The sequence below is a fragment of the Populus alba genome, chromosome 9 (genome assembly GCF_005239225.2).
Source record: "Populus alba chromosome 9, ASM523922v2, whole genome shotgun sequence".
Lineage (NCBI taxonomy): Eukaryota > Viridiplantae > Streptophyta > Magnoliopsida > Malpighiales > Salicaceae > Populus > Populus alba.
Window position 1 is genome coordinate 8,761,933 of NC_133292.1, and position 17,783 is coordinate 8,779,715.

The following is a 17,783-nucleotide window of genomic DNA, read 5'->3' on the forward strand; positions in this document are numbered from 1 at the left end:
CCCGGGGTTGATTCAGCTAGTGGGCGGGTACCCGGGGGTTGATTCAGCTAGCGGGCGGGTTTTGGGTTATATGGGTTGTTTTAGGTAATTCAAATCAATTTAAAAAAACAAAAACATAAAATAAAATATATTTAAAGTTTTAATATTTCATATACAAAATTACAAAATAATTTATATAAATATATTATAGACTTAAAATGTAAATAATAAAATTTTAAAATAATTAAAATTTAAAAGATATATATAAATAAAAGTGCTTCAAATTTTACGTTAAAAAAAACTTTTTTTTTTAATATATATTAAAAATCTTAAAATCTCATATTAAAAAAAATAAAACATTCTAGTATTTATATAATTAACTTTAAAATAAGTTAACAATCAATTAAAAAATATACAAAAAAGAAAAGGATTAATCAGGAAAAAAAACACATTTAAAGAAAAAAAAAACAAAGTCTCTATCCATCCAGCGGGTTGAATGGCTTTTTCCAGGGCAATTACTGGCTCGGTTTTAAAATGAAATAAACTAGGTAATGATCGACAGCCACTACCAGAGCCAGGTTACAACCATTTCCCCTCTTCATTCCAAAGAAATTATCAGAGGTGAACATAATCCTGCCACGCTTTAGAAATCAAGTAAAGTTTATACCAAAAGATCCCTGGAGAGATAGCTGACATGAAATGGCCGGTCCGGTTTTGAGATATGGATCGAAAGCAATTCGTGGTTGCATCGAATTTAACAAGGGATGACTGGGTTTTCCGCAATCATCAAGCATTTGCATACAGCAAATAAACGAGTATACACGTTGAACAGAATTTCATTGAAATGAAACACTTGGGATGTTCTCTCTCCTAAATTTCTAATCTGACATGTATAATATGCACAAAAACAACTCTAAAGTCACAAGCACGTTTTGAAAAACTCCCGATGGCACATCCTGTTGACATCACGAGGCTATGGATCCCACCACTGGTTATCAGCCTCGGCAGCATTCAAACTAGTGCATAAATTATTCCTCTCGAATAGCACGTCTTAATCTTATTCCTCCTACTTCAACTTCTCCAATCAAACCCGTGCCCTGAGAATTTGAAATCTGTGCTTCTGAGGAAGTCCCTGCCTCATTCTGCCGCTTCTCTGTATACTCTCCATAGTTATGAAGCCTGCGACCAATGAGATAGCGATCATCGCGAATGGAATTGTGAAGGTTGGTGAACCAGACATGAAATCTCTTGGCACAAAAGCACAGCAGGCTGAAGCAGAGGCATCCCAGCCATGCAAATCGGTACACCGCTGAGTTCACTGCTAATGGGTACCCGAGAACAGGAAATACTCCTCTTGACAAGACATAAGGTACACACAAGGCTGTTAGCAGCTTCATTATTATTGGGAAAACAATCTCCTGCAGTACCCAAAGGCCTTGCAGCCTTGAGAAACCATCTTCTCTCACCCTTTCGAATTTTATTCTCCAACTTTCATCCACCAGCGGCATCATCTGGTCCAACATTACCTGTTCAAGCACAAGATTCAATGCTGAGAAAAGAGAACTCCTTCAAAGATTCTTTTTCAGTTCATAACTTGGATATCTACATATCACATTCAAATCAAAACCTTCTATCTTTTTAGAAAAAGAGAAGGTTCCCACATAATATATGAAACAGAAATCATTTTGATACCACTACTGTCACGATCCCAACCAACCATGATACTACCCACCTTTCGCTCTACAATCTTAATGGCAGTAAGGCGATGCTCGGATAAATCATCAGTGTATTTATTACATGTCACTGTATGGAAATTATGGTAGCATGCAGCAGAATAGGGATGAACGAAATAAGCATTTTGCTAATCCCCAATATTTAAGAGGGACTGCACAATTTGATAACTCACCAGCCGAGTCCATATCTTGAGAAAGATGAGCCCTAATGCCCAATCCTGATATAGAAGGAAAACAGGGCTTTCATCTACAGGCACCCGCATAGGCACAATTACCAAAAGCTCGAATAGCAGCCCAATCAATACTGGAATAACAAAAATCTGGACAACAAAAAGCAATTTTAAGTGTTGAGAGTCAAAGAGTTCCTGTATATGAGAAACATAAACCATAACATACCCATATTGACAATAGAGCCGAGCTCTTGAGAACAATGCTGCACCACTTCCAGATTTGGCTAAACAAAACTGTTGCCCTCTTTGTTCTAATTTGCTCAATTGAGTATCTTGCTCCAGCTAAAGCAGTCCAAATGACGTAACTTCCAATTACAAAAGCATATAGATCTGAATAAAGAAATAGAACAAGAAAAAATCAGCGTTCTCATCCAAATGCATGGTGCAAAAGGACAGCTAAGCAAATTCAATCAATTACCATTGCACTTGATGCCATGAGTTATTGGCAGAAGAGGAATGGCATTGAAAAGAGCACGCCCAAGTGATATTGGAACAACTATCAACGTGGAGTTGAACATAAGTAGAGTCATCCATGCCACCACCAGCAAGAGGACAATCCGTAGAACAAAGCTGTACCTGCTAAAAGATGAAAGTGCAATATCAGGAAGCAAGAAATGCAGCTTGTCCCAGTGACCATAATTAAGTGCAACAACAAATAAACGATGGTAAAAGTATTAAAGTGATAAATAATGCATCGTTAATAGAAAGTCTTGGCAGTTGATGGTGCACAGAATTGCAATACCAATAGGCACTAGAGGATTAAAGAGTAAAACAATGCATAATATAATAACATAATCCATCATAAAATCATAAGATATCCATGGAATGCCACACAGCAGAACACAAGGATATCATGAAAATATTCTGAAGACCTAAAGATAAAGGCTCTTTCTGCCCTTGCATTTAAGATTTTTAGAACAAACATTGATCTATAAGATAGCAGCAATGTCACGGGGTGATGGAATAATGGCACACAGATGTACTGCCAGTAGATGTCATAGAGGTAGCCTTATGAAAGAGTAGAATAACTTCCAATTCTTTTGCTATCAGAAAAATAGAAATCAGAAGGGTAATGGATAATGTACAGGTAAAAGGGAAATATATATATATATATATATATATATATATATATATATATTATAGAACGAGCATAACTAGCAAGCTACTGGAGATGATAAACCGTTTTTAAAAATAATAAGATGCAGGTAATAAAGGTGTCCAAAAGGAGAGCAAGCTGCAAAGAAAGATGTTATTCATACAACCAGCTGAAACTGTCAATGTAGCACATTGTGCTTACTCTGAATCAGATTGCTCATCAATCTCATCCTCCTCTGCAGAAGTTCCGGCTGCAAGAGTGGAACTGTTTTGGTCATCTGCAGCTGCAAGAGCCACTAAGGCCCTGTCTTGTCCACCTTGTTGTGCAGCCTGTAGTCTATCCTGCCTTCCTTGCTCCACATTTCCATTGTCTTGACCACCATTGTCCTCAGCTCCAGGCAGTAAGAAATCTGTTAAGCCAAGTGCCCAGCCTACAGCTGTAAACCAGTAGCGGAGGAGGGACTTGATTGTGGTCCGCAACTTAAAATGCTCAATGGCAAATGGGATGCAGATTTGAAAGAGAAGCATGTCAGCTGGAATTTCAGTAAACGGGTCGGATACCCTGAAATAAATGTGCATTTAGATGTTAGCAAATAAAAGTAATAAACAAGTGTGGTAACTGTAGACATGAACAGTGGTGCCCATAAAGAACGGATTTCTTCTTACGAAATGTCCAGTGGAAAAATGGAAGGTGCCATTCTCATAGCAAGTTTAACAGGTAAGAATACAAGCATCACAATTAGACTTCCATAAACTGCAACAGACAATAAAACTCTGCGAGCATGCTTGTGCACAGGATCATCAATTAGATCACGGAACGGGTTGTAGTTAGGATCTGCTGGATCTCGAAGAAAATACAAAACACCATGGCGCAAAACCTGCAAAGAGCAATGAAGAAGCAAAAAAGATTATCAACACAATTGAACCACATGATCAGCTATTCAAATCTGAATTATGATAAGATGACTGAGAAGAATACCCCACGAAGAAGGCTCACGAAGATGCTGATTTGTAGCATGTAAACAATTCCTACAACCCAATGAACTAACGAGCTTGCTAAAGGAGAAATTGAGAAGAACTGAACTCTATGAGCCATAGACTTTCCAAACATTCTTATCGTACAAATATCCAGCCACCATCCACACATCAAAGGGAACACCCCGAGTTCAATAACTAGAAGGAAGGCAACCTTAATCATGGTCATCAAATGTCTCGTTGCTGCCAAGAACTGCCTGAAGAGGGATGGAATTGTCTCTGCTATAGAAGCAATACCGTAAAACCTCCCCATGGTCAAAGGTTCACCCTTAGTGTACCGAATTAAAGCAACACCACCAAGATAGAAGACGACTAGAGAGAATATAAACATGTATCCAATAGCAAGAGTCGTGACATCAGAAAGCCGTGACGTGCCAACACTTGCCCCTTTTAAGAGATCTGCAGAAAGTGGACTGCTTATGTTATTTGAGACTTCATTTAGTCCACTGGCATTTACATTCAACATGTCTGCAACCTGACCAAGAACTCCACCATCTTCACCTTCAGATGTCAAATTTGCAACAGCAGTTAATGCATTCTTCAAGGTGATATTTGCTAAGGAGAGAGCAGTATCTGTAAGTGGCATAACTGTTGACAGCACAGGAACACTTGCAGAAGAGAAAAGCCATGATATGTAGTACAGGATAATCCGTCCCAAAGAAAATGGCACAAAGATTACAACACCGAGGAATATCATATTGCTAGCCAAAACCTGCCGATGTATAAAACCAAAATGAAAAACTAACCAACATGGAAAATAGAGGCTCCATTTTATTCAACCTATTCTTTTGTCTTTATGGACTGAACAGCATCGCAGAGTGAATAACTCTTCAAATTAGTTGCAAGACACAAAGGAAAGCAGAAAGAGTTGGACAAAAGGGAAAAAGATTGTGTCAATTGCAAAATATCTCCTCTTTTTTTTTTACAGCACTCCCTTAAAAAAGCTGGTATTGGACTGACTAAAACAGGGTAAAGTAGAAAGTGAACCAGTATACTAATTCCTTGTCCTCAAATCAGTTTCCATTTGGGTTAAACCTATGCCCGACATTCACAAAGGAGAGGGAGAAAAGAGCATAGCATCGTAACCAAAACATATAATTCAAATGAAAATGATTAAAATGTTATTGAGTAAAGTACTTGGTGGAAGATGCTTAGAATAACACCATACTATATGATATAGATCTGAACTTACAGTAAATGCATTTTCAACTAAATGAAAAACAGGACCCTGCATGCCAACGAGCTCATCAAAGGGCACATCCTCTGCACCATCAGCATCATCTAAACCATCAAACATCTGTTCAACATGGGCCTCGAGACGGGCTGCCTGCATCTCCCATCGAGCAGCAACATTCTCTGCATTCCTTCGGATAATTTGACCAGCCCCAGCAATTCCTTGTGCTCCACCAGCATCTTCAGCATTTACCTCACCAGCAACATTTCTATTAGCCTGTCCTGGTGGTCGTCTTGCAGCACGGGCACCGTTTCTGTCTCCTTCATCTTCTCTCTCAGCATCATGTCCCCCAAGCTCTCTTAAATGCCTGAAGTAATCTCTTAGAGAAGTGGCGCCAAGAAAAATGAAAACAATACTCGCAGAAAGCAGGAACCCATGCAGACAATCAGTAAGAATAACAGTAGTGGAGATGTGACTTAAGAATAATCTTTGGGCTTCACCTAAACTCCTCACAAAAGCCAAGCGCCATATCCAAAATGTAATAAAGGGTATAATTAGAAGCCAAACTGAAAGCACAAAACTAAGACGCAAAAAAAATTGTAGAACATGACAAGTCTTCATTGTCATCCCTACTACAAACTCCTGAAAAGGAAGCCTAGCTGGGGCATTCTCAGCATAAACAGGAGAGAAAGAAAAGGGATGTTTGCAAACCTACAAAACACATGAAGAAAGCGATTAGTAAAAAGAAAATCATTAGAAAGGAAATGCATTTCATTCCCTATTTGACAAAAAAGACTAGAGATAGCGCCTTAAATCATGCGTTTAACCCACTGCCCAAAAAAATCATGCAATTAACCAGTTTTCTTAAAATTAAAATTCCTGTGAGCCTAAAAGCATATCCGGTACAAACCTCATGACAATCCGCAATCAACAACCTAATTGAAACACTTCATAAATTAAAGCCAAAAGGAAACAAAACTTGGGTTTTTTCCTTATGAAGACACTAATTAAACCCTAATTTCACCAAATTGAATTAAGTAAACAATATCCAAATCCTAATTAAACCTCTTCCAATCAATCTTTCAACATTTCAATTAATATCTCACAAAACCCCTAATTAACAAATCAAACACACGAAACAATATAGCAAGAGAGAGAAACCTCGCATTGGCGAGCATTACTATGATTAAGCCACTGAAGGAGACAGTCCTGATGAACAAACTTAATACTTCCACTACACGCGCAAGGATACCGTAACGGATTCTCCGCATCTCCTGGATTTCTACAGATCCTGCAAACATCCTCCTCCTCCTCCTCGTCATCGAACCTCGCCGCCGACAACAACGACACCGTCTTTACTCCGTCACTCTCCTCTTTCCCCATCGAACCCGATGGAGACTGCGTCTGGTTTACGCCGTCGGTGGCTGTTGCGGAGGTGATCGGCTGTTGTGGTGGTGGTTGTTCCACCGCGGAGTCGATCTCCATGGGGAAGGGAAAGGCTTTTAGGTACGGAATTGACAGGCGAAACAGGAACGGTGTTGGCTCAATGAGTTGATGGCGCGAGTTGAGATTGAAGAGAGTATTCGGAGTTTGTTTTTCTGGAGATTTTATTGGAAAAGGAGGAATTGCAACGCGGATCTAGTGTTTTGACGCGTTTGTCCTTGGTTTGTGGGTTTTATTACGGTTGTGTCCTGGTGGATTTAGTGAGGATAACGAGGTGGTCGGTTCGATAGGGACAAGTAGATTACGTGGAGGTGTAAAAAATTCACCTGTGAGTTTTAAACTCTGCAGCTCATAAAAAATCTGTCGAATGGGTGGTTATTTTTTATTTAAAACATTCTTAAAAAATATTATTATTTTTTTATTTTTTAAAATTTATTTTTAATATTAATATACAATCTAATAACTATTCAAAATATATAAATTTAATTTAAAAAAACATTTAAATTTTTTTAAAATATTTTTAAATACAAAAATTATGCTTTAAGATCTTATTTGAAAATGCGATTAAAATTATATTTCTCATAAAATTGATTTTTAAAAAAGTTAAAAAAAAATTATATTTTTTAAATTATTTTTTATACTAATATTAAAAATAATTTTTTTAAAAATTATATATATATATATATATATATTATTTTAATATACATTAAAAAAAATACTTTAAAAAATAATTCCTATTAAATAAACCCTAGAAACCTCATTCATGAACCCTGGCCAAACCTCAAACTAGCCCTCATTTATAATTTAACTATCAGTCCAGTGTTTAAAGGATTTTTTTCAAGTTATTTTCCCAAAACTCCAATTGAGTTTTCAACCCAAAGTCTTTACAAATTTTCCCAATCTCTTTTAAGAAATCTGAATTTCGCTACAATTATTCATCCTGCTGCACTGATTTTCAAAAAAATATTTATTTTAATGTTCAAACTATTTTTTTAAAATAATTAAAGTAATTATACTGTTTAATTTTTTTTCTGCTTGAGTATTTATATTAATGTTTTAATACTTGTACTCGTGAAATTTAATCAATCAAGTTTTTTTTTATTGGTTTTGTTAATGAAATGTTGATGTGATAGTTAATCCTTAGGTTAATGTTATTTTAATATTTATTATTCTCTTAGTAAGGTCCTTGTACTTTGTGATTTTTTTTATTTTAGCATCTGTACCAAATGTTTTTCTATTTAAGTACTTACATTCATAGAATTTTATCAATCAAGTGCTTCTGTAGGTTTTCATCACAGAACAGCTAGTAAATTGGTTATCTTCAATACAAGTGGATTGACATGCCCACAATAATACCTTTTTTTTTCCTTTCAAAAATACCTTCGAGTTATACAAGGACATAATAGGAATTTTATAAATACGACTGCTTAAATAAAGAAAATCAGTACAAGTATTCAAAATAAAAAAAATACAAAATAAACAATTAACGGAGTTTAGCAACCAAAAGCTACCTGGAGCAAGAAATTTAAAAAAAAAAATAAGAAAAAAATAATAGAAGAAAAAGGTCTCGTACAATCACCCGCGGATTCGTATAGTGTTTTACCTTTTATGTCCTTTATTTTCTTTGTTATCATATTGTGCTTGAGATTTAATTTGTTTTAATTTATTTTTTATATAATTATTATAATTTTATAAAAATATCTTTATGTTGGTTTGATATTTAATTTTATAAGATGATAATGTGATTTTATTGTTTGCAAGGACCTAGAAATAGAAGTGAAAGGACCACAATTAAAAAGAAAAATAGCAAGCTTTTTGTTTATAAAAAATTGCAGTGCGAGCTTTTTTTTTTTTTTTGGTCATTAATTTTTTTTTTAATTTAATTTTTTAATATTGTATTAATTAGAATTGAAGTTGATAATTTATCTTAATCAACTTTTTATATAGCCATCTCAATCTTAAAAAAAAAAAAAAAAATCATGTCCTTGGGTTAGTATTCAATTTTACAATAAAAAAATGATTTTACTGTTCAAGAAAAAATAAAAATAAAAGATTAAAAATAAGACAAACATCAAATAGGAGGTCTTTTTAAAATACAATATCAATACCTTTTTGATTAATTGTGCATTTAGATTTTGTCAAAAAAAAATTTAATCATTTTAGTTTGAAAATTAAATAGTTTAATCCAAAATTTTATCTTGTTTGTATTTTAGCCTTGAAGTTTAAAAGAGAAGAAAGAGAGTTGCTTAAGAATGATAAATAAGAGAGGAAGTTGGTGAGCAATCACTTTTCAATAATAAAACTTGTGTGTTGTTGAAATTTATTTGTCAAGCGGAGTTTTATTATATCAATTTTAAAAAATAAAAATACAATTATAATGTATTACTACAGTGCACCTAAAATCTTTTAAAGATGTTTTTTAATATATATAGACAATGATACCCAAGACAAAATCATCATATCAGAGTCCATTTTCACTTTTCAGAAGGCCTCATATCCCACTATCCTTTGAAGCTATTTCTAAGCACTCAAATCCACAGCGCGTGCTACACACGAGCCCTTAGTTAGCATGATACCATCTATCCATCCTCTTGATAATCTCACTTACGAAGTATGAAACGAAACCAGAAAATGACAGCCTTAGCCTAATCTTTCTCTTGCCTTGCCTTTGACAATTTTCAAGGTTTCTTTTCTCCTTTTCCTTTATCTCTCTCCCCCCCTCCGCTCTCTCTCTCATATAATTTAGCATACTTTGGTATAGTTGTCGGTGGAGCAGTAGCACAGCATCCTATGCAAAAATACCAAGCTCACATTTGTCCTTGTATAAGATCACCTGATATCCATGGGCTCAAATTCTTGTGGTCTATACTCAACACTCAACTGTTTTCCAATTCACAGCTTCTACCTTACACGTCAAGGTTTTGCTGCATTTAAGTCTTGACAGTTTCTACATTATCAAGTCGCTGCCCCCCCCCAACAATCTCTCTCAGCTGCTTTGATAGGAACATTAATGGTGGATGATCCTTTATAGCTGTTAACATCTTCTTGCTAAGCCAGGCTCAGGTGAGCAACAGCTATAATGCTTCCCCCCCCCCCTTTCTGAAGATAGTAGCTCGCATCATAGGAGATAGCTAGATATGGTAATTAATGCTTGCTTATATTATTAGATGATTCAAGTAGGCTCATCTGTGTATAGTTTTCATCAAATAATTGAGCATTAAGTGAAGATTGTTTCCAAAATCAATGATTGCATTATTGAACTGAGACTAGCTAGGAGCTGAAATCTTTAACTAGAAATCTTCACAAGAATGTTTATTGGTTATGAATTTACTTTATAAGTATAAACAGAGAGTGAAGTGATGGACAACAAGACATGGCTTTGGAGGAAAAGATCTTCTGAAAAGACAATTGTGGCAACGAACAAATTTGGCATTTCCGTGAAAGGAATCGATGAAGAGGTAACTACAGGGCCTTCACTTTAAATTTCTATAGCAGCTTTCCCTTCCCCTATGTGAAAACACCATTATAATCCTTCTAACGATTTTTTTTGTTGTTAAAATTGAAAGAATTTCATTACAAAATAGACTGGAAAACACCTTTATGAGCCTTCTATTGTGTGATCCAGTCCTGTAGCAATCTTGCATACACCTTTATTATTGTTGTTCTTTCTTTTCTGATTCTTCAATGGAAGAGGAAACTTGCATTTCAGTGCGAGAAGGTTACTTGTGCAGATGGTGAACGAACTTGATTGTGAAAATGTGAAATCCGACTCATGCATTCCTTTGTTTCATTTCATTAGACGCAGAATATTCCGGCTGGGAATGGATTAGGACCAGTTAGACGAAATTTAAACGAAAAGTTAGCTTCTGTACTTCTTGATTGTCATGCAAAAGATGATCCCGTGACAGAAAATGAAAAATCAGAACAAAGAGCTACGGCAGGTGATTCATTAATCCATCAGTTGCTTCTAGTGTCTGTATTTGTATTACTTTTGATAATCCTTATTCTTTATATGCTTGGCTAGTAGTCTCTTGGTTAATCAAATGAATGAATATTTTTCTTGTAGGCCAGGAAAAGACAGAAGCAGAGGTAGATTGCCTAAAGAAAGAACTGGATGGAGCTCCGAATCAGGGAGTAGCTGCAAATGAAGAATTAAGTCACTCAGATGCCGCATTAAAGAAATGCATGCAGCAACTGAACTCCTTCCGAGAAGAACACGAGCAAAAGATACACGCTGCTGTCATGGAAACAACAAGTGAATTTGAGAGGGCACAGAAAAATCTGGAAGGGAAGTTGATGGAGACAAGCAAAAGGCTTTCAAATTTAGCCATTGAGAACACAAATTTGAGTAATGCCCTTTTACTCAAGGAGAAATTAGTTGAAGAGCTGCATAAACGTGCATCTCAGACCCTCGCAGAATTCAATGCACTAATGGCTAGATTAGATTCCACAGAGAAAGAGAATGCTTTTCTGAAGTACGAGTTTCACATGCTTCAGAAGGAACTTGAGGTTCGAAATGAGGAACTGGAATATAACCGTCGGTCTTCTGATGCATCGCGAAGGCAACACTTGGAGAGTGTAAGTAAAGTCACGAAACTAGAAGCAGAATGTCAGAGACTTCGCACCCTAATGCGGAAAAGGCTGCCTGGTCCTGCTGCTTTCTCAAAGATCAAGAGTGAAGTCGAAATGCTGGGAAAGGAGCCGATGGAATTAAGAAGAAAACCGAACCTCACCAGAGATTTGGTACTCAGAGACGCCATTATGGAAATTTCTCCAGAAATTCCTGTAAAGAACATTGATTTCCTGATCGAGCAATTACGTGGTAAGGAAGAGGAGAATAAAGTTCTCAGAGAAATGATGACCAGAAAGAATGCTGAACTCCAATCTTCAAGAATCATGTTTTCACGAACTGCTTCAAGGTTATCTCAGGTCGAGGCTCAGGTTATGGAGCTTTCTGGAGACCAGAAATCCGTGGCGCTGACAACGCATAGCCCATCATCACGTGAACTCTTATCTCCAATTGCAGGTTCTGATGCTGGATCATGGGCTAATTCTCTAATCTCAGAACTGGAACATTTCAGAGATGGGAAACTCAAGAGTCCGTCAGGACATAAAGCCATTGAAGTTATGGACATGAGTTTAATGGATGATTTTGTTGAGATGGAGAAATTAGCTATGGTTTCAACACAAACACCTTCTGCAGGAGGGAATCGCCCTTCCTCAGCTGGCAAGGAACTAGTTCCCGTAGAACAAGAGAAACAAGAGATCCACTTGAAAGATGATTCAACTGACAAGTCTTTCGACTGGCTTCAGGTTGTTCTGAATGCAATATTCAAACAGCAGCGTATTTCAAAACGAAGTCTAACTGAACTCCTGGAGGACATTAACATTGCTTTAGGTTATATAAATCATCCAAATGTTTGCGAACCTAATACATCAGCATTCTCAAGGCTTCCTGTGGAGTGTGATATTAGCGGTTATATCACTTGGAAGTCTCCAAGTGAATCTTCGATTGTGGATTCACTGAATGAAACTTCCAGGGCCGACACCCCAGTGAAAGAAACAAGCAAACAACACTATCAATCTAATCTGACTGATCTGCAAGAAGAGAATGATAGACTGAAAAATGAGCTGAATAATATGGAAGCCAGGCTGCATTCTGCAAATAATAAGTCGGAGGCTCTGATGATGAAGCTCCGGGAATCAGAACAAAGTGTTGAAAGGTTACAAGCAGAAGTGGAAATTTTGAAGGAATCAAAAGGAATGATTGAGGATCAAATTGAAAATCAGAAGTCAATCAATGAAGATCTTGATACTCAGCTTACAGTTACCAAAGCTAAATTGAATGAGGTCTTCCACAAGTTCTCATCTCTGGAAGTTGAATTTGAGGACAAAAGTAACTGTTGTGAAGAATTAGAAGCAACTTGTCTTGAGCTTCAACTTCAGCTGGAAAGGTAACAGGTTTTTTCTTCTTATATTCTCTGCAAACTACCAAAAAAAAAAAACCTTTCCTAGATTGAAAGAGAACTCTCATATATTTGTAACATTAATGTTTAAACAGTGCTGCTAAGGAAACCCTGAGCTGTGGCATAAATGAAGAGGGAAAACAACCACAAGATGTAAGTTACTGATCACATCTTATTTTGTTAATTAAAATGCCCTTATCAGATATATATACTCGACAACTTAGCTAGGAAAGTAATTTGATCGCAATAACAAGATAATCCAAATACTTCACCATAGATAATTGTTTTATTTCACGACTACTGAATCTGATGGTCAAATTTGCAGGGCTGGGAGATCAAGGCAGCTTCTGTAAAGTTAGCAGAATGCCAAGAAACTATCCTTAATCTTGGAAAGCAACTGAAGGCTCTGGCTTCACCAAGAGAAGCAGCACTCTTTGACAAGGTTTTCACTACTCCTGGTGCCACTGCCGCTGCTACCAATATCAGGAACATGAACAGGCGCTTCTCCTTGCGTGATCAAATGATAGCTGAAGATAGATCCAAAGCAATTATTCTCAGATCTCCAACTGAAGATGCACAAAAATCATCTCTTAACCACGCAGATAACGATAATGAATTGATCAGTCCTAATGCCCTGGTATGTGCTCCTGAAGCATATTTTGGACCAAAGCACAAATCCGGTAATGCTGCAGTTGGGGCTCTGGCTATTGTTCCTAGTAAAAAGCAAGGATTTGGTTTGCTGAGGAGCCTACTAATGAGAAGGAAGAAAGGGACTAGCAAGAAGTCACGATCCTTAGTGAAGGTATGACAAAAAGTTGTTGAAGCCCAGTTGGAAGAAACTGCTGTTTCCATGACAGCACCAATTCAAACTGGACTAGAGAGCCACTGCGCTCATGGTCTTGTGGTTGAATAATTTAATGTTTCCTTTTCTTTTCTTGATGATTGGCGATGTTGATAATGTGGGTATCAGATCTTTTTTCCCTTTTCGAGAGGGAGAGAGAGAGAGTTAGAAATGTATACTGGCTTTAAGTATTGTGTACATATATCTAGGTTTGATGAAATTAAAGAGCTTAAAGTGGCACCTGTAACTGAGAATGGGATGATATGCATATGCTGTCATCGATATGGCTGGTGCACGTGGTTCGTTTACTTGACATTATAGTATCTTCTAAATTTTGGAATGATGGTGGTGATTTATTGAGACTAAAACTCAAAGAAATTTCAGATCCTTTGCTGCTAAACTAGTAAATTTGACATGAACTGTCGACACACGAACCTTAAGGATTCATGGTTAATGATCTCGTTTGATGAATACGCAACAAATCCAGCTAGCTGATCACCTCCAACCCCCTCCAAAGTAATAATCTGATCATCTCTTTTATCCACAACCAGCCAGTCAGCCAAATTTTTCACAGCCAAAGAGAAGATATTCTTTTATTGGACAGAGAAATGCAGGCGCAACATGCTCGTTGACAAAATGTATAATTAAAGAGAAGGATGTATCAAGTGTTACATCTTCTTGTGTTATATACCTTACAATAACTCTATGCAGATGCCTCAAAAACCATGCAATACAGGACTACTTTCACACTGCTCTTCCAGTAAGAGAACAGTTGAAACAAATAGAAGTCAAAGAATAGATTAGATAGCAGATTCTACGACCATGAAACGCATGATTCTTACCAAACTGGCTATTAATCTTTGTACAAAATGAATCTTGCAATTTCATCAAATCCAGCCTCCCTATAACATTCAGCAGTACGCTCCAAAACATTATCCCAGGTTCCTTTAATGGAAGCTAAATCCAACAAGAAAGCAGCCTCATCCAATGCTATCTGCATGCCAAATCAATAAGAGCATCAAAATCAGCCCACGTGAATTAGATAGATGAGAGTTTCTAATGAAATTTCAGTCTTTTGCTTATCAGAAAGATTTATTCTGCTAGAGTGGTACCTGAGCAGCCGCCTTTCCCTTCTTCAAATCCTCCTGCCTACCCTCTTCACTCACCTTCTCCTTAATGTATTCAATTTGCTCATCCTCCCACTGTGCAATGCCTGCCACTTCCTGATCAGGATTAACCAAAATCAAGATAAGGGGAAAATCAGAAGAAGGAAAATAATAGATCTAAAAGACAATGAGTTCTAATTGAAGAAGGGGAAAATCAGAAGAAGGAAAATAATAGATCTAAAAGACGATGAGTTCTAATTGAAGAAGGGTCAATACCTGATATGCACAACCTAAAGTCCACCATGGTGATTTTAAAGCAACCCTTGCAGCATCTTTAGCTTCTGATGCACGTCCAACTCTAAAAAGAAAGTGATTGAAAAGGTTTGATTGAGAAACAAAAAAGTGTAAGACTTGAAATACATGGAAGTGCTCTGAAAAGATTTCTACAAACTTCTTCAAAATCTCTGCATAGAATACAAAGGGCCTTCCAAATCCTGGAAATAGATCTTTTTTTGTATAGAATTCCCCTGTCACCATTGCCGAAACCTTCCACCCACAGTATGGAAGAATTTGTCAAGTGCAGAAGCTCTAAACATGTTAACAATTGATGGCCAAAATCATAAATAACTTACATGATCCCCTTCCTCAAAATGGCGAGCTACTTTACGCTCTAAGACATCTGGGAACAGCCCAACCTGAAAAACAATAAAAAGTTGCAACATGTAGATTCATTTACAAACTCACTTATACAACTTTACCTCTTTAAGAAGATAGCCATCGAGGTTTGCAATCTGAGATTCAGCAAAATCACCCCTCCTGTAAAGTTTCTCACCCACATCTGAAGCAGCATGAAAGAGTTCACCATCACTTTCGTTGAAATTGGTGGCATCTTCCTCAACCAGAATTCTGTGCATATATTGATCTACCTGCATTGCAAGAGCTATAGAATATAAGCTGCCCTTGTCCAACTAATCGACACATTTTCTGACACTGCCCAACGCACATAGAAAAGTGAAACCTTCGAATGGTATTGAATTTGATATAATGAATAATCAACATAATTATGCACACAAATGTATAATGCTATTATATTCTCCATCTAACTATGCACATTGATGCATGCTTACAGTTTAATGTATTACATTCTTGGCTAAAAGCCACACCCCATGCTTGCGAACATCCACAACCGGCATCTCCATTCTGTGTGAACAGTATCAATTTGTGTAGATTAATAAAGCAATAAACAAGTTTGCCAATTGCCATTAACAACATTGAAACACGCTAGAAAATTAACACAACACTCGACTAGAAAATGTACATATCTTACCCAGGTGGGGCTGTTGGCCAGCGCAGCAGTGCAGTTACGGAACCTATTGGCAAACATATGTATGATATGAAACTGAGTTTCCACTTGAACTGCCCAAGACTCATGAGTGCATGTATCAAAACACATTGTACAAACAAATTCACGTCTAACCTGACAGATTCTCCGATAGAGGAATAACAAGTGGAATCAAACCTTGTTTAGATCCTGGGGAAATAATGGTTTCACCTGTAAACAAACAAATAACAAAACGTGGCAGGCCGTGAATTAAAAGACCAAAAGGAAAAAAAGAAAAGAAAAGCACATTTGACATTTTCAGGGTTTTTTCAAATACCAAAGATTATTATATGAATGATCAATACCTCTAGTTTGAAGCATTTTGAGCAAGTAATGGAGATGCTGAGGAGGTTGAGTAGCAGCTACTTCCTCTATGAATGATATGTGGCCTGCATGTTCACTTGCAAAACTCTCTAAATGCCATAAACTACCAATTAACAATTGAAGTCAATAGAATCTCTAACTCATCTTCACCAAATTTTGCTGAAAATAGAAATAGCTTGCAAGTAAATGATATTTAATTATGCATCATCTACATTGACCAACAAGAATTGACAGTCAAAACTATTGAAAGGGTCGTCGTGGAATTACCAGAGGAGGAAAAACATCTAACCCTGGCTCTGACTTGGCGAAGAGGGAGAGTGGTAGTAGAAGGGACTCTGTGCGCCACACCCAGCACTCCTATCTTCATAGCTTCTCTCTTCAGTCTCCACTCTGTTGCCACCCGTGTATTTCAGGATAAGAGCTCGACAGATCAATATACAAAAAAAAAAAAAAAGGAACAGAGATTTTGCTGGTGGTGGTTGGATTTTTTCCTGGAATGGGCCAGGCCTTGTGCCCCATTTGGATATGGGCGTTTTCAGTTCTACTTTTCATGGCTGAGCCCATTGTACTAACTTGCAGTTGCAGGCCTGGTGTAAAAATTTTGCTTTTTTTGTCCCAAGGATTAATGGAGTTTGAATTTGCTTGTTTTGGCTTTGTCTAGAATTACAAGATACTGGGTTTAAAGTTTAAACTACAGGCGTTGAGGCTAGATATTAAATCGTTCCAAATAAATAATAGAAAAGGTTATAACATATTTATAAATATTGCAGAAAATTTTCAACTGTTGCAAAATCTGGATGAGTATCATCCTCCCACTCTGGCGTTGGCCCTCCTCCACTCGATTAAAAAAAAATCAGCAACAATTGATATTTTTTGTGGTAAGGAATAATTAATAAAAATTTAAAAATGTACCTAAATCACTCATTAAAATATAATTAAAATACAAATAAAAAAATAACACACACGAAGATTAATTTAAGTATGTAAAGATGAATCATGAACAGAAATGAAGAAATTAAAACAAGGCAACACGAACATTTGTGGATATCAAGAGAGAATATAAAAAGGATGAAGGATAAATCTCTTTGGGTTCTTAAGAGTGACTATCTATGTTTTGGATGAATTAAGTAAAAAAAACGTTAATATGAGAGATTATTCATTAATTAGAGAACGGATGTGAGCTTTTTTTATGCTAAATCACGTCTCTGTTTTTATTTTTTCCATTTCTAAATATTAGAGTATTTTCTTTGCACGATCAAATTGGTATGGTGAGATCTATGTATGTGCTCACTAATTAATCAGACAACGAGCAAAAATCTTTATACGGTGGCTGCAGCCGCTTCCTTCATTTCAAGCAAGACAAGAAATCCCGGGGCTGGGATGATGTCTTTGGTCGCCATGATTTGCATGTCAGCTCTTCCTGCATAGCTCACCATGTGCATTGTGAATGCCTGCGTTACCACAAAAAAAAAAAAA

The 17,783-nt window shown here is 36.7% G+C and overlaps 3 protein-coding genes across 8 annotated transcripts; 1 reads left to right on the forward strand and 2 right to left on the reverse strand.

Moving 5' to 3' along the window:
• Positions 1-797: 797 nt before the first annotated feature.
• Positions 798-6,862, reverse strand: LOC118059198 (probable E3 ubiquitin ligase SUD1). 2 transcript variants are annotated; one of them, XM_035072055.2, is made up of 9 exons: positions 6,408-6,862; positions 5,265-5,957; positions 4,017-4,784; positions 3,704-3,915; positions 3,240-3,599; positions 2,361-2,518; positions 2,109-2,272; positions 1,886-2,032; positions 798-1,505 (listed from the first exon to the last, which is right to left on the reverse strand). In XM_035072055.2, exons 1-9 carry the CDS (start codon positions 6,729-6,731, stop codon positions 1,008-1,010), a joined length of 3,324 nt encoding a protein of 1,107 aa, XP_034927946.1. In that variant the 5' UTR covers positions 6,732-6,862; the 3' UTR covers positions 798-1,007. The 2 variants fall into 2 exon arrangements, with proteins under 2 accessions (XP_034927946.1, XP_034927945.1); XM_035072054.2 differs by having other exon boundaries at positions 2,361-2,521; positions 6,408-6,861.
• Positions 6,863-9,223: 2,361 nt separating this feature from the next.
• On the forward strand, positions 9,224-13,811 carry LOC118059199 (filament-like plant protein 7). 2 transcript variants are annotated; one of them, XM_035072057.2, is made up of 6 exons: positions 9,224-9,752; positions 10,029-10,147; positions 10,489-10,630; positions 10,756-12,643; positions 12,751-12,808; positions 12,981-13,811. In XM_035072057.2, the coding sequence occupies exons 2-6, from the start codon at positions 10,049-10,051 to the stop codon at positions 13,461-13,463; spliced, it is 2,670 nt and encodes an 889-aa protein (XP_034927948.1). In that variant the 5' UTR covers positions 9,224-9,752; positions 10,029-10,048; the 3' UTR covers positions 13,464-13,811. The 2 variants fall into 2 exon arrangements, with proteins under 2 accessions (XP_034927948.1, XP_034927947.1); XM_035072056.2 differs by having other exon boundaries at positions 10,038-10,147.
• A 313-nt stretch (positions 13,812-14,124) lies between these two features.
• LOC118059201 (protein IN CHLOROPLAST ATPASE BIOGENESIS, chloroplastic) lies at positions 14,125-16,742 on the reverse strand. 4 transcript variants are annotated; one of them, XM_073411345.1, is made up of 11 exons: positions 16,575-16,742; positions 16,289-16,396; positions 16,080-16,154; positions 15,930-15,972; positions 15,745-15,802; positions 15,361-15,528; positions 15,235-15,297; positions 15,054-15,148; positions 14,879-14,960; positions 14,609-14,719; positions 14,125-14,490 (listed from the first exon to the last, which is right to left on the reverse strand). In XM_073411345.1, the coding sequence occupies exons 1-11, from the start codon at positions 16,672-16,674 to the stop codon at positions 14,350-14,352; spliced, it is 1,044 nt and encodes a 347-aa protein (XP_073267446.1). In that variant the 5' UTR covers positions 16,675-16,742; the 3' UTR covers positions 14,125-14,349. The 4 variants fall into 4 exon arrangements, with proteins under 4 accessions (XP_073267446.1, XP_073267447.1, XP_034927951.1 ...); XM_073411346.1 differs by having other exon boundaries at positions 16,289-16,410; positions 16,575-16,741; XM_035072060.2 differs by having other exon boundaries at positions 16,289-16,372; positions 16,575-16,740.
• Positions 16,743-17,783: the final 1,041 nt, after the last annotated feature.